General features: G+C 63.4%; 1 protein-coding gene across 1 annotated transcript; it reads right to left on the reverse strand.

Annotated features, from left to right (window-relative positions):
• Nucleotides 1-4,442: 4,442 nt before the first annotated feature.
• On the reverse strand, nt 4,443-12,718 carry YKT6 (YKT6 v-SNARE homolog). The gene is made up of 7 exons (XM_032875060.1): nt 12,448-12,718; nt 10,208-10,290; nt 8,587-8,687; nt 7,708-7,812; nt 7,381-7,446; nt 5,200-5,301; nt 4,443-4,747 (listed from the first exon to the last, which is right to left on the reverse strand). The coding sequence occupies exons 1-7, from the start codon at nt 12,549-12,551 to the stop codon at nt 4,712-4,714; spliced, it is 597 nt and encodes a 198-aa protein (XP_032730951.1). The 5' UTR covers nt 12,552-12,718; the 3' UTR covers nt 4,443-4,711.
• Between the last annotated feature and the right edge of the window lie 7,761 nt (nt 12,719-20,479).

Raw genomic sequence — 20,479 nt, forward strand, 5'->3', positions numbered from 1 at the left:
AAATTTTTTGGGTTGGATGAAAAAAGAGAAAAAAAGGCAAAAGCTGTACAAACCACTGGCATCTGTGGGGCCTTGAACCGCTGGGCACCCCCCACCCACGCTCCACGTGTCTGTCACTCCTGGCCCCTCGGGGAGCAGTGGGGCAGTGACCTTGTCCACAGGGGCCGGGCCGAGGATCGGTGTTTGTTAGGTCTGCATACCTCCCCCACCCCCACCCGCCGTGCATGGCTGCCGTCAGGAGTGTCGGCCACCTGGGGCCAAGGGGACCCGAGCACGGATGTTCCTCTCCCTTCCTCTCGTGCCCCCAGCATGGATGAGCAGTGCAGAGGCCAGGCCGGCCCCCGGGGGCCCGATGAGCCATCTGAGAAGCCCCTGTGGGCCCGGGGCTCCCACTCTGGTCCCTCCAGGGCCAGGGAGGTACCGACCTCCCAACTGGCAGTCTGGCCGAGAGGATGCTGTTGGTGGCAGCCCGGTTGGGAGGGGAACCCTTGGGTTCCCACAGCACCTCCCTCCTGTTTGGGGTGGCCCACCTCCCTCACCAGCCGGTGCGGCCACAGAGGGGCTCTGGGCTTGGTCCAGAGGCAGGAGGAGGAGAGGGGTCAGAAGGCGGTGCGTGGCACCCCGCGCTCCCAGGCCAGGGCGGGCGCGGCAGGGGTTTGTGAACAGTGCGCTTTTGGAGTCTAGGCTCGGAGCCGAGGGAGGGAGCGCTACCCTGGGCTTGAGGGGCAAGGTGCGGTGGACCCCCCAGTAGGCCTCTCCAGGCTGCCGTGTGTATGGGGGTGGCGGGGGTGACAGGGACCCCGGGATGAGAAGACAGGCTGGGCCCATCACAATGTGCACCTGCGAGCTGGTGGGCACCGGGGTCTGACGACAGCAGAGCACGCCCAGGGCAGCCGGCCAGGTGGGCTGGTCAGGGGCTGTGATCGTCGAGCTGCGGGCCCTGCCACTCCAACACCTGCCCCTTAATTCACATTTTCAACAAGGATTTTCTTTATCTTCCCCCACAAATCAAGCCACGGGAGGGGCACAGAGTGGGGAATGGGACACAGGACGCTGGTCTCCAAGGGAACTGTCCCTCAGCAGACACTCCGAATGGACACTCACCTGCCCGTCCACGGCTGTGCTCAGGACAGCTGTCCCCACCCACGGACACAGGGTAAACATCGGTCAGGCTCCCTGGGCCGCGGGCAGCGGCAGGGCTCACCGTGGACAGTGTGTGGCCTGGCCACCCTCACCTCCGGGGGCCTCCTCCCCTCCTCCCCTCACCTGTTATCTCCACGGAGCTGCCTGTCTGGGATAATTGGGGATTTTTCCGGGGGTAGTTCTTTTGCATGACCCCTCTCGGGCAGGCCACACCTGCTCTTCTAGCTAGATGTCGGAGGTGTGGCCGCTCTGCGGAGGGCCAGCTGCCCGCAGTGCTGGCCGGCCCCCCCTTCTCTCTTTTTGCTGAGTTCCATTGTCTTTTCTTTCTGAGCCTTGTAAGTGTAAAAAATCATTATTTTGTTCTGTCTCGGAAACTGCAAATAAAAGAAAAACAGGACAAACGGCTTAACGTGCAGCTGGGGGCTCTACGCTGGGGCCCCTCCAAGCCCCAGCCCAGCCCGCTTCCCCACTGCACCGCCCCTCTGCCACCGCAGGCCGCCGCCACACCCACCGCCGCCACACACCGCCGCACACCCCCTCTTTGGGCCCTGGACGCCCCGAAGCCCCTGCCTCTTCGGTGGCCTCTCAGGGGGAGGCCACATGGCGGTTCTGTGTGGGAAGAGCCAGGAACCAGCCTCCACCGTCTCTGTGCGTCCATTCCACATGCATGTGGCCGGGCTGTGCAGACCGTCGGCGCACGGGCCAGCACGGACGTCATGGTGCTGTGCAGCGCGGGAGGGTGGTGGCTGCTGGGATTCCCAGAGCAGAAATCTGGGGGATGGAGGAGAGCAAGAGCCTTCCTTCCCCTTCCCCGGGATCCAGTCCCTGCTCTTCCGGTCATCCACGCCCCTGGCCTGTCCCTCAGCAGCTGCCCACCACACCCCTGCAACATGGGGCCACCGCTGGCCTGTGCCGGCTGACTTAGCACTGAGCTCACGGCTGCAGGACCGCGTCACCCCAGGACTGCCTAAACGCACCTCCTCGTGACCACAGGGCTGTCTTGGCCGAAGGACCCCTGACCGCACAGCCGCCCGCAGCCCTCATGCGAAGACGGGCGGCCTCCCCTCCGCACTGGCTCCCCGGGCCCTGCCAGTGCTTGTCCGTGCCTCCGGCCTTGTGCTTTCCTACAGCACCGTGCGCCCCGACAGCGAACGCTCCCAACTCGTGTGTGTCGGTGGCTTCTGGTGCGAGGAGTGCCCCAGGGGTCACCAGGACAGGAGCTCTTGGCTACAGCTTCTTGGCGCCCCACTGGTGCGCTAGGGAGGGCGGGCTGTGCCAGGAGGCACAGAGGAGCCGGGAGCAGGCGCGGAGAATCTGGAGCGCGGCGCGCGAGCGGGCGGCGGCGCGGGGCCTGGCATGGTATCTAGGGCTCCGCTCGCCGGTCAGCTGTAATCCGAGGCGGCCATCCAGGCCAGGCCTCCCCGCGGGCACGCAGCACAGTCCTGCCCACCCCCACCCCCCACGGATCCTGAGCCCGGCCGGGGTGGGACCCGCACGCTGGCTGGGTGAGCGGTCACCGTGCCCGAGCCGGGCAGCGAGACCGACGGCGGCTTGCCCCTGTTAAACGGCACCAGCTTTGAGCGAAGCTCCCAAGACCCCATGCTCCAGCAGGTCCTCCAGGCAGGAAAAACCGGTGCCCTTGGTCCAGCCAGAAACCCCAAGCCTGCTTCACACTTCCACGGGCACAAATAAGGCTGAAAGCAAGGCCCGGGGCCAGCAGTGAAACAGGTGAAGCCTGCAGACCTCCTTATGACCCGTGGGCACGCTCGCTCCCTAAACTGGGGCAGGACTGGAGACTCCTCAGCTGCACGCAGACCCGGGAGGCATGCGATGCCCCGAAGCCCGCAGGGCCGCGCCCCTAGCTCCCAAGGAGTTTCCATCTGTGTGGCCCAGGCTGCTGCGGTGTAGTTCCCCATGCTGCTTCCCCTGCTCCAGCACTCCCTCCCCTGGCTCCTGCTAGAAAGGTCTGGGGATGGGACCCAGGCGCTGCCCCAGCATGCCCCGCACCCCGCAGCTGCACACAGGGAGGGGTCCCTGAGGCGCGAACAAAGCAGAAAACTATTACGGAATTTCAAAAGACAACTTTATCCAGATAAGAACCTTTCAAATAGAACAGAGAAGTCAGGCAACAGTTATTAAAACACACCCTTTGCCAAATGCTTCCACAGGAGACCACGACAGGAGCTGGGGAAATGCCAGCTCGGGCGTGAGCCTGCACCACCCTCCCCACGGCCCTCCCTGCAGACCCGCGCCTCCACGCCAGCTTCTCCCCAGCAGCCTCCCAAGTTGGAGGAGTCAGATACCGCGTCCTTCCTAAGGGGAGGTCACAGCCCCCTGGGCACCAGTGAGCAGGCTGGGTCTGTGCACCCCAGGGGGTACCTCAGGCGGGTTACCTTCAGGGCTGGCCAACTCCTTTGACCAGCACAGGGCCCAGAGAAGGACGATAACCAGTGGGTAAACCTGTTGGGGTGAGGGGTCGGGGTCCTCAGAAGCACGTAGACGTCACCTTACAGTCCAAACAAGGCAATTCCGGGCCTGGCACTTTGTGCAGAGGCAGTGGGACCTCGGGTAGGCCAAGAATCAGTATGTTCAGGGAAGGACCCCAGAGGACGGGATCCTGCGGGAACCAGGTCCCAGGGCAAACCGGAGCTCACTCTTCAGGAAGCATTGCAGGACGTGGGGAGGCAATCTAGAACATGGCAGTGGGGCCCGACGACACGGGCTCAGGGCTGGGACTTCTGTCAAGGGGGGGGGGGCGCCTCTTAGCAGTGCTCCTGTGGGGACCAGGCTGAGGGTCAGGCCACACATGGGGCACTGGGAATCCTCGGCATGGCCGGTCCCTGGCCTTGGTGGCTAAGAACAGTGGCCACAGCAAAGGCCACTTGCTAAGGCACGCGGCCCCAGGTGGTCACGATGACGGTCTCGCTGCCAGAGAGGTGGGTGAACAGGGTGGAGGGGCCGCACCGGTGCCTAGGACGTGGGCAGGCACCCCTGCCCCACCGCCACAGGCATCTCCGTGGGACGTGGGGGTGGCCGGCGCCCTCAGCGAGCGCCCGCCCAGGCCCAGTGCAAAGGAGCCTTGGAGTCGGTGCGGCCGGGCTCCTCCCAGCACAGATCTTGGCCTGCTCCGCCCCAGCCCTCGGGGCCTCTCTGCCCTTCAGCCCTGCAGCCGGGGTGACCCCAGCTTTACGGCAGCGTGAACACAGCGCACAAACACAGCCCCCACAAGGCTGGCTCTGACCTCCCCCAGGGTCTCGGCCTGGTCGCTTTCCCGGGTTAGAGACAAGCCCTGCAGCGTCTATGTGAGTCATTCGAATTTATGGTTTCATCTGGCCCACGAACACGCCATCAGGGGCCTCCAATGAGCTTTTCAAAAATCACCGGACATGTAAATTTGAATGTTCCCAAGCCCCAGGCCCTTCCACGACCCCTCAGTTCCTGCCAGGAGCTCCCAAGTGAAAATGTGTCCCCACGCGGGTCTCTCCACGGTGGCTCTGCTTCTCCAGGGACTGCGGTTCTGATGCGAACGGCCAGGGCGGCTCGGCACGGGGGCCTCCGCGGGCTGCCGTCACATGATCGCACAGCACGAGTTCTGTTTCCGAGCCTGGACAGAAACACACTGGGGCTGGAGAGGTGACACGACCCCAGGAGGCAGGGGCCACGGAGTGGGCTGGGGGGACTGGGAGAACCCCCAGCAGACGGAGCATCTGACTCTGCGTCACCCCGGGTCCTGCAGCACCACCTGCCCCCGCGCGTGTCGCGAGAATGCTTTGAGAGAGCAGGTCGGTGGATCCCCGAGCCCCACTGGCCGCTTCCCTCCCAGGCTCCCAGGAAAGCACCGGTGCACGCACAGCCCTACTGTGGTCCGCGCCAGCGAACCACTTCTGTCCCAGGGAAACAGGCACAAGGGCCGCTGTGGGAGGCCGGGAAGCCCCACTGCTCAGCAGGCAGCAGGAGCGGCGGGGACAGGCCTCTGCCCGCGCCCGGCCCCCCCAACCCTGTGCCATGGAGCATCCCGGGGGGCGCGACAGCAAGCACGGCACGGCCAGCACTCACTGTCTTGTAGAAGGCTTTGGACTGCGTTCCCAGCACCTCGGACTTGGACACCAAGTCGTCCAGCCGCTCCCCTCGCTCCAGCAGAGACTCCATGGTGTTGTGCTGGACACAGACAAGCGGGCACCCCACCGTTGGCGCAGCAGGCGGACGTGAGCCCCCCAGGCTCGGCCATGGGAAGTGCTTCTCCCACGGGCTCCTCCCGCCACGTGAGCGTCAGGAGCGTCCCCGACGAGCAGGACCCAGGGCCCGTCCCGGGGACCCAGCACAGGCTCAGAGCACTGTGCTCACGGCCACGTTTCCACACATGGACTCCCGCTGAACACGCTGACCCCCGCTCCCCGAGGGGCCCGTGCACGGCGCGCGTCGTGCAACACCTCGAGGCCACCGGGCTTCCTCGGAACAAGGAGCGCAAACCTAGGCACGCGGACAGGAACGGGCCCGGGAGGAAGGCACAAAACCAGCCCCGTCTACACAGAGTTCCAGGACGCGGGCTGCTGGCACAAGAAGCGAACCAGACGGACACGCGCACGGACAGGGCAGCACCAGCAAGCCCGTTTCTGCGGACACACGGGGCCACCGTGCCACACCTGCTGTCCCTGCTCGGAGAGCAGGAGCAGCCAAGGGGCGCCCAGGGCCGCGGCTCAGCGAGGACTCAGAGAAGCCCGTGAAGAGACACGGAGACACCTCAACATGCTCACACCTCACTCCCCACCTGAAGTCCCCAAACCGCATCATTCAGCGCAAGGTGTCACCTTCCCGGGTCCCGCCCAGGCCGGCGTCTGACCCCAGGGGGCAGCACTGAGCACGTCGTGGGGCCGGAGCCCGCAGCAGTTCCCAGAAGCCTCTGCTGGGCTTCAGTTCTACTCACTCGAGGCTCGCTGGGGCCTGGGCACGGGTGTCCCACATGCCGGGAGCAGGGTGGGTAAGGACAAGCACCCAGTCCTGAGGGCTCACACGCCCGTCAGGGAGACGTGTGCGCCAGTCATGACCACACAGTGGCATCCGGGAGGGCTGCATGTGGGGCCCCGGCATGGGCACCGTGCAGGAAAGAGAGAGGCCCCAAGGCCGTGGGGCTGTGCCAGGGAGTGTGCACCTGACTCCAGAGCTTTCCTGAGGGCTACTGGGGGATGGTAAACGGAAGAGCCACAGATCAGTGGCTACTGTCCAGACACGCTGGTGCCAGGTGGGAAGCCAGGGACCAGTGATGAGGCAGGGGCCACAGGACCAAACTCAAGGCGAGAACAGACACAGCGAGAGCCAAAGAGATCTCGAGGTTCCAGGGGCAAGGGAGGGAAGGAAGAAACTGACAGAAGAGGAGAAGGAAACAGAGAGAAAGACGGAGAGAGAGAAGAAGAGGACAGACAAGGAGAGGAGAGAGAGAAGGGAGATGGAGAGAAAAAGGGAGGAGGACAGACATGGAGAGAAGAGAGAGGGAAACAGAGAGAGGGAGAGATGGGGGGGGAGACGGAGAGAGAAGGGGAGACAGAGAGAGGGGAGATAGAGAAGGGGAGACAGAGGGGGAGAAGGGGGGAGAAGGGGAGAGAGGGATAGACAGAGAGGGGGAGGAGGGGGGAGGAGAAGGGGAGATGGAGAAAGGGAAAGACGGAGGAGGGAAGAAGGTGGGAGATGGAGGGGGGGTAGGTGGAGAGAGGGGGAGAGAGGGGGGGGGGGGGGGAGGGGGGAGCAGGAGAGAAGGAGCCGGAGGGAGAGGGGAGAAGCAGCAGCAGCAGCTGTAGCTGAGCAGAGCACAGGCAAGACGCGGGCTTCCTGCCCTTCTGACCAGGCCTGAGGACCCCAGGTCTGTGTTTAGTGAACACAGGCGGCTTTTCCTGCCCCCACAGCCCCCACCCTGCAAGGAGGCGCCTGCTGGGCTTGGAGACAAATGGCGGGGGGCGGCAGTGGCAGGGAGGCGCTGAACGGAGACCGTCGCGTGGCAGGGAGGCATCGGGGCCACGGCAGGTCTCCGATGGGGTCCTCGTACAACAGCGGCGTTGAACCCAGATGGGTGCAGGCAGCACAGACTCAGGGTTGCCTGAGACACTCAGGGAGAGGCAGGCAACCACCCCTTCCAGCAAAGCACCTGCATGAGGACGCCCCCAAAGCCCCAAACACAAGCCTGGACCGCGCACCGGGCGGCTCCCCACACCCGGCTCCAGGGGCGCTCGCCCCGCCCCCACTCACCAGAATGATCTTGGTCTCATCCAGCTCGGCCTGCACTTTAGTCATGGGGTCGGCTTCTCGCGGGTTCTAGGGAAGAGCCAAAAACATCAGGAGTAGAATGACTACATGGAAACAAAGCTCAAATCGGGGAGCCAGCCAGCTTGCCAAGTTCACAAACCGCAGACTGCGCACGCACACCCCAGAGAAGGGAAAGCCCGCGTGAGCTCGGGGTCCAGGTCTCAGAGCGGGTCCCTGTGTGTTTCATGGGGACGCCGACACCAAGGCTGCTGGGAGATCGCCCAGAGCCACAACCTGCAGGCCCGCTCCTGGAGGCTTCTGCCCACCTACCTGGTACCGACTCAGGTGGTTGTCCAGGGCCGTGTACTGGATGCTGGCAGGGGACCCGACGGGCCACTCTATCCTGTCCACGTGCTTGGAGAATTCGTCCAGTACCTGCACGACAAAGGAGCCCATCCCAGAGCCACATGGACCTGAACAGAGAGCCCGAGAGAGGAGGAGCACAGCTCATGGCCAAGGGCAAATCTAGGCTCAAGGTTTGAAGATTTCTGACAATTAGAAACAAAGTGTACCCACCCTCACCCCGATCTCATCTGGAAGAAGACAAGAGCTCGGAATATTAACTTATAGGCTTTCCCTTCTAGCGGGTTCCGCAGTCTTAAGAGGAAAAGTCCCTGCCCTGTCATCTTCCCGAACAGCTCTTTGAACAGGGAGCTGGATCCCTTGGACCAAAGCACTCAGCACATCTCATGTGCTGGTGAATGTATCGGTGCTCAGGGAGGCCGGAGGCCAGCGGCCAGCATCCTCGAGATATTTCTGACGAGCACCACAGCGCTGGGCCCCATGGCGGTGCGACACCCACGTGGGGGAAAGGAGCAGCCCGGGGTGGTCACAGGACAGAGTGCAGAGTCAGCCGTGGCTGGGAGGAAACACAGTCGCCAGCGGGGAAGGCAGCAGCCCTTAGAGCGGCCAGAGCAGAGGCCACGGCTGATAGTGCAGCCGCAGCTGACCTCAGGCCCCAGCCCAGACACTGGCAGAAACCAGCTCCAGAAAAGGCAACTGGGAAGGGATGCCGGGCCGTCTCTCAGTTTAGAGCAAGAAGAAACACTGAAAACGGGTTGATTCTGGACACATAACTCAGTCCCTTCTGCCTCGGGCACCGTCCACCGTTGCCCGTCCCAGGCCAGCCCGGCCACAGCGCAAACTCACCTTCTCCAGCAAGGTAAAGGCCACCCGGGATGGATACTCGCTGTCAGCGATGACCACTCCTGCGAGACTGTCGTTTCGCACGTAGACGTGGCACAGGTATTCTAAGGAGAAGTTAGACGTGCGCAGGGTGGCGTGAGGACTCTGGACACCTTCAGCCATCATGGAAGTGTCACAATGCTGAGCCCTTGCCTGGTGGCTCCGTCAGACGCACACAGAACAGCAAGGAGGGGGCACGGGCACCGGCGCGGCCCGACGCCACCTCCGTACAAGTAGGCGCCCAGAGGCCTGGCGGGCCAACAGGCTCTAAAGGAGCCACCGCGGGTGCAGAGAGCAACCGAGGGCAGGCGGTCCCAGCTGCCTCTCCATTACATTCCGGAGCCCCAGCGCTGGCCCGCTCGAAGATGCTCTGGCCTGGCCCCGGGCTGGAGAACCTGGGTAAGACCAGCAGCCTCCAGCTGCTTAGAAGTCCCCAGAGCAGCCCCACGTCAGGAAATCAGCTCTCGGGGCATCAGGTTTGCTCCTGTGACGGGCTAGAGGGGGAAGCGGGGGAGAGGAAACGCCAGAGGAGGGGATAAAAGGTCCATCTACAAAAAACCTGGCCCTGCCGGCCTGAGATCATCATCAAATTACCCGAAGGTTCCGTCTGTACAAGCACTCTGGGACGCAGGTCCCATCCCTGGTATGAATTTTTCTCACTTTCAAAACTCTTCAGACGGGACACAGCTGGCTACACCCCAGGGGAAGAGGAACGTAAGGGTCACAGCTGACAAAGGAGGACCTCCCCGTCCTGACGACGCTCGCACAGGGCAGCCTGCCAACCGTGGACAACAGAGAGGAGAGGGAGAGGCCGTGAGCGCTGCAGTCGGAGGAGGGCAGCGGAGCGTGAGGGCAGGGCCGCGGAGGACAAGACTGGCACCACCGCGGTCTGGGCCCTGCCTGCATCTCCAGTAAGCAAGGGGCCAGCGTGCGGTGGGAGCGCACGCCCCAGACCGGAGCGGCCGGATCCATGCTGGAGGACACGGCTCTCAGCCAGCCGCCCGGACTGACCCACTACATGTCCGTGCTCACGGTCCCATCTCCTGGGCAGGACAGGGAGGCTGCGCAGAGCACGCACAGGGCACCCCCACTCCCCCTGGGGCGTAACAGACATCTCATCACGGACACGTGGCCTCCAGGGCCGTGGCCCCAGTCCCCGCAGAGTGCGCTTCCCACGATCTACGTGATACAGCTGTCCTTCCTCAGTGGGCCGGGTTACACACGCTTCTCCAAGAAAAGCCTCACAATTCTTACAGAAAACCTGAACTATGAAGACGTGAACTACAGCCAAGAGGAAAACAACGAGTTTCTGGACTCCTGGTCCAAAACTTGGGGAGCACAGGACGCACTCCCAGCGCGACGGAGGGGAAGCCTTGTTGGCAAAGTGCCCGCCACAGGCGGAAGGAGAAGCACGCGGGGCGGCCGCTGACAGCTCCGCGGGAGCGAGCGCGAGCCGAAGCAGGAGGCTGGAGAGGAGCGCGGTCCTGGCAGCCCAGGCGTGGGGTGTGCCTGGGAGGGGGCCCCGGGCTGCCCGAGGCGGGGAGGGACAGGCGCCGCGCAGGCACGAGGCAGCGGGTCCTCTTACCTTGCTCTTTGACAGACGCTCTGCTGCCCTTTGCCGAGCGCTCCACGATCAGCTGACTTGTGAAGGTCATGAACTCCTGGACGCTGAGGAACGGAACACACATTACCTCTTCCCGTCCCCGTCCCCAGCAGCATGGAAGGTGACCTCTGAGCACAGACACCAAGGGGCCACGGCTTCTGGGTCTCATTCCTTTCCCTCCCGACCTCAGGGACTAACAAGAGACGCCGTTTAGCCACAAACCCCCGCAGCTCTGCAAGCCGCACCGTCTGCGACCTCGCCGACCGGGACCACCCGCTTCGAGCCTCGTGGGGATTCCCACGGGCTTTACTCGAGGTAGCGCTGTGGCCAGAGCATGGAGAAGCAGAAGCCAGCGCACACCCAGGGACGGCCCCGCGACACCGCGCTGGGACACGTGTCCACGTGAGAGCACGCACAGCACGGAGCATGGCCGCGGCCACGCGGGGTCATCCCGGCACCCCATCCCCGGGACGCTGAGAGGCCACCGCTCGGCCAAGGACGAAGAGGAAGTGATTTGTGCAAAGGCTGAGAAGAGGACACTCATGGACCCAGCAGAGACGCCCGGAATGGAAGGGCCACAGGTGAGGACAGCTCGACTGGAGGAACAGGGGCTCTCCAGACTCTGTGGCAGCCCCCCTCGCTGCAGAGAGGAGACCTCCAGCCGCGCAGTGTCCGAGGGGCCGGGAGCTGTGGGACCCGCAAGCCCTGCCCCACGCCCCCACTCACAAAACCCAGGTTCGCGGCGAGGGGCGCACGGCACTTAGCACAACAGCCGGGGCCCAGCGTCACCCTGAGAGCGTCATGTGCTCAAACTCACCCCACGGAGAGAGCCTCCAGGTGAGGTAGGCCCAAGAGTACAGCCGAGCGGAGGCGCGCCCAGACACGGGGGCTTGCGTCTGCGGCAGGAGCTCGCAAACAGCGGCGAGAAAAGCTGGGGGGACCCATCTGCAGGTTTGGAGCCCAGGGTCCGGCCGGAAGAATGGAGGCGAGAAGCCAGGACCGCTGTGGCGGTAAGGGGCGCCAGCGGGGGCACGGCCGGGTTCCGAGTGCGCCCGCCGTCTGGAGCGGGCAGGGGCATTCCGGAGCGGTGAGGCGAAGGTCTCTGGCTGCCTCTGCCGAGCACCTTCCGACACGCGGACAGCCCAGAGTAAGAGCAGCCAGAACGGAGCAGAGGGCGTGGGAGAGAAAGCGGCGCATCCGCGAAAGACCTCCTGAAGCTCGCGAAGAACCAACCGCTTCCACGGAACAACAGAAACGGGTTTCCCCCGGCCAGCACAACACTGATCAAGCACTGCTGCCCAGGGGCGCCTGGGGGACCCCGTGGGGGACGCGTCTGCCTTCGGCGCAGGTCATGACCCCGGGGAACTGGGAGGGAGCCGCGCGTCGGGCCCCCCGCATTCCCCTCTCCGACAAAAGGAACAAGAGAACTGCTGCCCAGAAGCAGTGAGGACGGAGCCGGAGGGCAGCGTCCCGGACTCAGACCTGCGGGGACCCCCGCCCCCGGGCGCGCCCAGCCGCCCCGCCCCTCCCAGCAGCAGGCCCACAGCCCGCGGCCGTCCTCACACACAGCTTCCCGCAAGCCCGCAGATCCCGCGCCTGCAAACCTGCAGCGCGCGGCCCTCGCTCCGCCAGACTCAACCGGGAAAAGCACGGGAGTCGGGGTTTGCATCCGGGCCCGCTGTGGTACAGTTTCTCGTGGCCGCACGACTTCCCCCATAAACCCGGGCGCGCCAGCGCCTCCGACCCAGCTGCGGGGAAAACCCCATCGGAGGACATAAAGTGGCCTGCGGACGCCGGGGTCAGAATCTCGGGGAAGAAGGCGCAGGGTGACAACACACGCTCCCGGGCCGCCACCTGCCAGCTCACCAGGGCCGCGGGCGGACCTGGGCGGTCCGCGCTTCCCTCCAAGCCCCCGGGGTGGTACGACGGGAACGGAGGAGACACCGGGCACGAAAACGCCGTCCAGAGCAGCGTAAGCCTTCCTCGGGCCAAAGGACGAGGGTTCCCCGCGGGTCCGCTCCGCACACCGAGCAGGGAGCCAGCGCAGCGCTCCAGGACTGGAGGGCGAACCCCCCCCCCCCCCCCGCCGCAGTCCACGCCGGGCCTCCCCTGACCACCCCGACGCTCCCCCGCCCCCCGGGGCCACCCCCGGCCCCCGGGGCCCGCCCCCACCCCGCGGGCCTCCCACGAGCCCCCGGGCCTCGCCGCCCGGGCCCACCCACCTGGACCTCTGGAAGAAGCTGAAAGAGGACACGTCGTACGCGGCTTTGAGCAGCACCACCTTGTGCTCTCCTTTGTACAGGACGCTGAGGCTGTACAGCTTCATGGTGCCGCGCCCTCGGGCCGCCCGCCCGCGGGACCGCCTAGCAGGGAGCAGCGCAGCCGCCGCCCCTGGCGACCACCGCAGGCTGCTGACGGGTCGGACGCCGGCTTCCCCGCCTGGCTCGAGGCCGACTTCCGGTTCCGGTCGAGGCACCGCCCAAGAGCCAACAGAGGGTTTTCTTGTGCCCCGGATGCAGAAAGGAGCGGCCGGAAACACGACGGCGCGGGCTGGGAAGGGGCGGGGAAAAGACGCCGCGGCGCAGGTGCGTGTGCGTAAGCCCGGCCCCGCCCCCCTGCCCTAGGCTGGGGGCCTCTTCTCCCTCCTGTGGCTCGCGGTCGTCCCCACCAGGACCTGCCCCCTCCCCCTGGGGTCCCCATCAGGACCTACCCCCTCCCCCGTGCAGTCCCCACCCAGGCCGCCCCCTCCCTCTTGGAGGGTCCCGAGTCCTCCCATCCTCACCCTCCCCCCTCCCTCCGGGACTGCGCAGAGCCGTCCCGGGCGGGCAGCTCCCGGGAACACGCAGAGCCGCACCGCAGGCCGGCGCTCGGGGAGCCCTCGGAGGGCTGAGTTACGGGGCCGGCCTGTCCTTCGTGAGTTCCCCACAGCGAAGCGCAGGGACGCCCCTCTGCAGGCTCTTGCAGGGACGTGAAGGCCGCTCGCCCTCGCCGGCTCTCCCCCCTGCCCCGGTGGGGGCCGTCCCTGTGCACCCAGGACCCCTGGGCCCGGCCTGCGGGGGCTTCCCGGGCCGGCCACTGCCCGTGCGGGCACGGACGGAGGCGGCTGCGGCACGAGCGCGGCAGCACCGATGGCGGAGGGTCCGCGCCGCGCTCCGGGAGCCGCCTGGTGCGCGGGGACTTGAAGAGGCCTCATTCGCCCGGAGACGTTGAAATAACCCGTTGCCGATGGCCGGGGACGAACGGGGCACGTCCCGTAAGAGTTTTACGTCCTGCCCACTTTGTGTTTATTGAACGGTGTTCCGGAATGGGCGTCTCACCGGCGACACCGAGGGACCTCGGCCCTCGGAACTGCAGAGGCTTGCACAACCTCCCCGCTGGAAGCAGGCAGATCGGAGCCGGGAGCGGGGGAGGGCCGGCGCCTGCGGAGAGCCACGGCACCACCCCACACAGCACTGTCAGGGGTCATGTTCGGTGGGATGATGGGGGCTGGTACCCGATTGTTAGGGGCCATCCCACGAAGGGTAAGGAGCGCCTCAGACCTCATACCCTCTAGATGCCGGGAGCACCCCATTCCCCATCCGGCTACCAAGAACGTCTCCAGACATGGGCAAACGTGCCCGTAGGAGCAGGGGTTTGGAGAAAAATGTTTCCATGTCTGAAGGAAGGTCCCCCCGCCTGCCCCTCACCAGCCCTCTTCCGGGGTATTTTCAAGTGCCAAGCGTGGAGAGGACTTTTCCACATTCCCCCTGTTTGGGTGCAAAACATAAAGCACAGACACCGGCCACCGCCAGGCCAGTCGCCCACAGACACAGGCTCACCAGCACCAGCAGGCCAGACGGGTCCCAAGATGCTGTGTGGACACTGCTGTCCTATAGGGGGTAGGCGGCAGCCGTTGCTGGAGAAAATCCCAGAGCCCCTTTTCTCCTTTGCCACTGAACATTGTTCAAAGGGACAAGGAGGACAGTTCTTGCTCAGAATAGATTTAAATGTGTTCACTTGTCGGGACGCCTGGGGGGCTCAGTGGGTTAAGCCTCTGCCTTCGGCTCAGGTCATGGTCTCAGGGTGCTGGGCTCGAGCCCCGCATCGGGCTCTCTGCTCAGTGGGGAGCCTGCTTCCCCCTGTCTCTGCCTGCCTTTCTGCCTGCTTGTGATCTCTGTCTGTCAAATAAGTAAAATCTTAAAAAAAGAATGTGTTCATTTGTCACGTACTAATGGATACCTTACCATTGGCCTTACCCCAAGCACTCCCCATATGCTACTTCGTTCCGCCCTCATAGAAGAGAGGAGGACTGTATCATCATCTCAGAGACACAGAAATAGGTTCAGGTCAAGGACATTGCGAGTCCACACCACAACATGTAACACAGCACAGCTCCACTCCCAGAGGCTCTCCCATCCTCTCTGGCCTGGGCCCGCCTCTCCCCCGCCCCCCGGCCTTGGTCTATGGAGTTGCAAACTCCCCAGCCTTGTTGTCCCTCTTTCTGACAAGTAAGCCCACCTCCGACTCTACCACCCAGCCATCACCCAGCTCGGATGTAGCCCCAGCCCCGCTGCAAGCCCCCAGAAGGTGAGCAAAGCACTACCCTCTCTCTCTTTCACCTGCAAAACTGGAAACAACCTGTTCCCTCGGTGTGTTGCTGGAATGGTAAGAAACTATATTCCAAACACTAGTCTTAGTAGATGTTTAGCAAGTAAAAACCATGATTCCCTGCACTGGTATCATTTAGGACAAAGAGGCGAGATCATCGCAGGTTGAAGGCACCGGGCATCCTGCAGGGAGCAGAGATCAGACAGGCTGAGTGAGGTCTGCAGAGTGGAAAATACTATCGTCTGTCCTGTAATTTCCTGGCTTTGATCACTGTGTTGTGATTATGAAAGAGAATTCTTGGTTTCTGGGAAATCCACACGAGCAGTTAGGGGTGAAGGGACATCCTGTTTTTCACCTCGCCTTTGCAGGATTCAGACGTGGGTATGATGTAATGCAAAGCGTAGCGCGCACACGATTAATTGAAGGAGTCGGGACGCAGGTATCCAGGAATGGCTCGTACTGCTCTGTAAGACTTAAAAGAGGTGGGTATGGGAAAGACCGCAGGCAGGAGGCACTAATGTTATGCGTGCGGCACCCGTGGGACTGGGGGTGGCCAAGCTCTCTGAAGTCCAGATTCTCCCTCGTGCACCAGGTCCTAGAGGAAGAGCTCCCTTGCAAGCTGACCCTGAGCCATGCGGTCACATCACAACACGTGGCCCAGCTCTGTGAGTTCACCCCTGCCGGGCAGGCAGGTGCCCACCCACCTTCAAGGCCTTGCTCAGCTCAGAAAGGGACCTGTTTTGAGCTGCACAGCAGAACCCCCACAGAGCTGGCAAAAAGCAGCTGAGGGGCATGCCAGGGTTCCTGGGGGAACCTGGCCATGCCATAGCCTTGGCCTCCCTACCCCCTAGTCCAGTCAGCCAAGGCCAGGGCGGCAGGGCTGTTTTCACTGTGATTGTTACGTGGACCTCAGCAGCCTACCCAGGTCAGGAGCCCTACCAGGGACCACAGACGTGATCAGGCCTCCCAAGGAGCCCCACGGCTTTCCCTCCTACATGTGCCGATTAGACATACCGACTGCTTTGAGCCAGTGGCACCCAACAGACAGCAGAGGCGAGAAGCCCGCTCTGACCCTCCTTTTTTCCCTTCAAAAAAGCACATCAAACCCTCACATGAAAGGCGAGCTCTGGGTAGCAGGAGGAAGACGTTCTTGCCACCAGAGATGAATGAGGCTGAGAGAAATCCTTGCAAACAACTCCATCCTGCAATGACTCCCAGCAACGTCCTCTCCCTGCCCCAACTCTCTGTCATATCGGCTCTTCACTGTTTCTTTGTCACCAGAGTGCTTGCCATGGTTCCTGCTCTGGTCACGTCTCTGGGTCTTCATTCTCTTGTGAAGGCTCCCGTGCACCTGTAAAAGCTTGAGTAAAACTTGCATGCTTCTCTCCTGCTGACGGCAGCTTGTTTCTTAGGCACAGGTGGGGACCCGAAGAGGGCAGAGAATGTGTCCTCCTGGTCACCTTCTTAGTATTTCCCCAGCCGAAGGAGCACAGATTCGATGCTAGAAGCCAGCCATGGCCCCCAGGAGCGCTGCTCACTACCACAACCCTCCCCGCAGATTCCCCAGGCCACCACCAGCCTGGACAGAATAGTTGGCACGTGACCCGAGGCTCAGCCAATCCACGCAGCCCGCGCGGTGGCCGTCCAATCCGAGCAGAGCGGAGGACGCGGTGGCGTTCGCGTCCGGAGAAGCGCCGCGAATAGGAGGTGTCGGAGAAGGAGAGGAGGGGCATACTACAAGAAGGTTCACTTGGAGGCCGGCACTGGCCAGGAAGGGACCACAGCCAGGGAAGACCAGAGGCATGTGAGTCAGCTGGGAAAGACCCCTCAGAACTGCCTCCCTTTTAGGGGCTCCTCAGAAGCTCTAGTTGTACCCTGAGACCCCTCCCCAGCTCAGGCACTAGGGATGGATGTGTAGCCCAGGCTGGACATGTGGTCATGTCCAAACGTCATGTCTAAAGGCTGGGGCCTTGACGTTCCGAGGGGCTGCCCTGCACAGGAAGGAGGAGAAAGTCTGCAGAGAAGGAAGGGGACCAAGGGGTAGGGAGAGCCCTGCAAGGCCAGAATCTGGGCCCCACAGCAGCTGGTCTCCAGGACTCCCAGTAATAAGAAGTAGGATGGGAGTTACCACAAAGGAGAAGTGGTCAGGAAGGATCTGAAAAGCAGAGGGGCTAAGCTCCCCCTTCCTTGAGCTCCATAAGCTCCAACACATGCCGCCAGGGGCCCCCCTGAGGCTCTCTCCCGCCCCCCACCCCCCTGTGAACCCCGCCCTCTAGCCACCCCCTGCCCCTCCGAAACACCCTTCCATTTAGCCCTCCGGAGACCCCATGTGAGTCCCTTGGTGAACCCCAGCACTTTCTTCTGGGTCTCCCTCCAAGCCTGCTCCCCAATCTCCCAGCCCCCTTGCGCCTCACTGTTAAAACCTCGCCTAATCCTCCTTCCCAGCCAGCTCTCCTCCCCAGCTGGGCCTAAAGTGCCCCCACCGCAGAGGGCTCCCTGGCCTTCCCCGTCCCCTTGAGCACCCCTCTGAGTGCCCCCACCCTCCCCCACACTGATCACCCCCTCCTCCTCAGCCCCCCTCTGAGCGCCCCCGCCCTCCCCCTCCGCTGAGCACCTCCTCCCCCGAACCCCCCACTGGGTGCCCCAGCCCTCCCCGACGCTGGTCACCCCCTCCCCTGTGCCCCCTCGCCGAGGCCCTAGCCCGCCGCTAGCACGTGGGCCGTGCTAGCTGACGGCAGCTAGCACGGCTGAGATCTCAGCAATTGGTTTCCAGGTTGGCACGTGACCCGAGGCTCAGCCAATCCACGCAGCCCGCGCGGTGGCCGTCCAATCCGAGCAGAGCGGAGGACGCGGTGGCGTTCGCGTCCGGAGAAGCGCCGCGGTCCGCCGGAAGTCCAGGGCGGACGGTGGTGGCGGCTTCCGGCGGAACGTGCCGGGTAGCGCCGCGTGGCCGAGTGAGCGCCGGGCAAACCCTCCGCCGGCGAAGAGCCGCAGCCGCGCAGAACCAGCGGGAGATGCTGCCCAGCCCGGGAGGGGCGCGGGGAGCCCGGGAGGGGGGCGGGGAGCCCGGGAGGGGGGCGGGGAGCCCGGGAGAGCCCCCCCAGTCCCGCTCCGCTCCCGCTCCTGGCGGCGCCTCCGTCTGCCTCCCGCCCGCCCCCCGGGAGGAGGGCGCGGGATCAGCGCGGGTCGGGGCAGTGGGTGGCTCCGAGGTTCCGCCGCCCACAGGGTCCGCCGAGGGCGCGGTCCCCCCCGGAGGCTGCCCTAGGGCCTGCGCCACTCGGCGTCTGCCCGCCGGGCACGAGGGCGGCCGGCCTTTCGGGGGGCAGCGGGCCGCTCAGGGGACGGCTGGGGGCTGCGAGCAGAGGCCCGCGCTGTGCCTGCTCCCTCCGGCCTGCGGCGCGTCCGTCCAGCCGCCCGGCCGCAGTGATCTCCCGCGCGGGGACCAGCTACAGACCGCGCGCCTGCCGCCGGCCCGCCCGGCCCTGCCCGCGCCCCAGCTCGCTCCCCGAGCGGCAGGCTCCGTGCCTCGCGCGGGCGATGTAAGGACAGGCGCCCCTTGTGCAGCCCGCGCCTTCCTCGGGGGCGACTCTCACGGACGGTGTGGGATCCGGTAGAACGTTCACACGTTCACCCGCTCTCCCGGAGGTCGGGCGGGGGACCCGGACGAGGTTTTGAGCGACGACGCTCGGCGCGCAGACGCAGACGGCTGCCCGCGACGGGGCCTCCTGCACTGCCGCCCAGAGGCTCTGCCGCCCAGAAAGCACGGCAGGTTGCGTGCGGGAGGCTGAGTCCCGCCGAGTTACCGCAGAGGAGAGGCGTGTGGGAAAGAAGGGGCGGGAGGGACACCCGTCCTGTTTGTGAGCACGTTCCAGCCGCGCCAGCTCGCGGTGTGCGTGGCTGCGGCGGAGCTGGGAGAGGAAGGAAGCCCCAGGACGGGGAAGGAAAGGGTCGGGAAGCAGAGCGGAGTTTTACTAAAGTGAGGAGGGGCCGGTCAGAAGAGACAAAGGTTTGGAAGGGCCAGCGTGTGGGCTCCTATGGCTGTTTTCCGTGGCGTGGGTCCCAGGGTTGCGACATTCGAGCGACAGGCCTGGATTGTATAATCGTTAGCCAGCGGAGCACTGTGCTCTCTCTGGAAGCATTCGGAATGCCTGCAAGGGGCAAGAAACCACGTCGTCATTTCTGCACTGGAGACAGAGGTCAGATAAGGACAGACGGCTGCTTTCTGCACAAGCCCAGCAAGATGACAGATGGAGCTCCCCGGCAGCACACTGTAACCACAAACTGACTGCCAGACGGGTGCACGGCGGTGGTCCCTGGGCGGTCCATGGTTGGGCTGTCTCACAGGACCCCAGGATGTCCTAGGTCCATCTACCTGTCGCCCATGTCTACCGACATGGGCCTAACAAATGGACAGACAGACGTCCTGCATGCCAGCAGAGCTGAGGCCAGGCAGAGTACGAGAGCCACGCTTACCTTCAGACAATTTGTTACTGATAGCAAAGAAAGAGCACCCAAAGGGGCCACCCCTTGTCCTGTGCCCCGCCAAGGACAGCATCCAAACAAAAGGGGACAGTTGCCTGCCTCCCAAAATCACAGCATCTCTGCTCATTGTGAGCCCACTCCAGACAGCAGGCACACCCCACAGGGCACGGGCAGAAAGCCTCACATCGCAGAACTGGAGACTAGGGGAAGGCCTCCTGACCGCCTCGCAGGCAGATGGCGAGACAGCAGGATGTGGTCTCTGAGCTGGTCGCCAGTCTGTCCTCTGGTCCCAGAGGAGCACAGTTATGTGACAGGGTCAGCTTAGCTGTGGTTCCAGACCTGACTTCATAGCCGGTGGCTACTCCTGCAAGATGACCAGAGCCAAGCCATTCCCTTACAATAAAGAACCCAAACACTGGAGACCCACAATGTGCAGCCAACAGTACCCATCAGTGGAAAAATGATCACCCACCCAACAGATAGACACGCTACCTCACACCACACATGAAAACAACTTGCAGAAGGACCAAAGTGCTGAACAGGAAAAATTTAAAAAAAAAAGAAAAAATATTAGAAGGCAATGTGGGAAAGCATTTTTCCAATTGGGGATGGGAAACGTTTTTCTTAATAAGACACGAGTCTCAAAACAAGAAAGCCAAGACTGAAATTCGTAAGGACACACGTCCACGTGAGGAAGACCCTCAAGTCTGAGCTTAGGATAGACTGTGGGAGACACCACATGGATTTGATAAGGGATTAGTAGGTATTACAAATGGAACATACAGGGGCGCCTGGGTGGCTCAGTGGGTTAAAGCCTCTGCCTTCGGCTCAGGTCATGATCCCAGGATCCTGGGATCGAGCCCCGCATCGGGCTGTGCTCAGCGGGAAGCCTGTTCCCCCCCCCCACCCCGCCTACTTGTGATCTATGTCTGTCAAATAAGTAAATAAAATCTTAAAAAAAAACCACACACACACAAATGGAACATAAAAAACCCATCCTACAAATTGAAAAATAAAAGACGATTCCATAACAAAATGGTTAAAAAGTATAAACAAATCATCCTTAGAGAAAAATGCAAATAACCAGGGAGCAGATAGAAAGGACGCAGCGCTTTGAACGACGATGAGACGACAGTTCAACCCAAAACTGTCGAGGTTTACAGTCTCAAGGATGGGCCAGCGCGG

The sequence above is a fragment of the Lontra canadensis genome, unplaced genomic scaffold (genome assembly GCF_010015895.1).
Source record: "Lontra canadensis isolate GAN:19392208 unplaced genomic scaffold, GSC_riverotter_1.0 scaffold54, whole genome shotgun sequence".
NCBI lineage: Eukaryota > Metazoa > Chordata > Mammalia > Carnivora > Mustelidae > Lontra > Lontra canadensis.

Bases quoted from the DNA above. Each gene is read 5' to 3' on its own strand.
- YKT6 (XM_032875060.1), bottom strand. From the start codon at position 12,551: ATGAAGCTGTACAGCCTCAGCGTCCTGTACAAAGGAGAGCACAAGGTG. The intron at 5,302-7,380 runs GTGAGTGGGGGC...GTCTGTGTCCAG, and splicing joins ATGAGACCAAGATCATTCTG to CACAACACCATGGAGTCTCT. The intron at 4,748-5,199 runs GTGAGTGCTGGC...GTTTCTGTCCAG, and splicing joins CCAAAGCCTTCTACAAGACA to GCTCGGAAACAGAACTCGTG.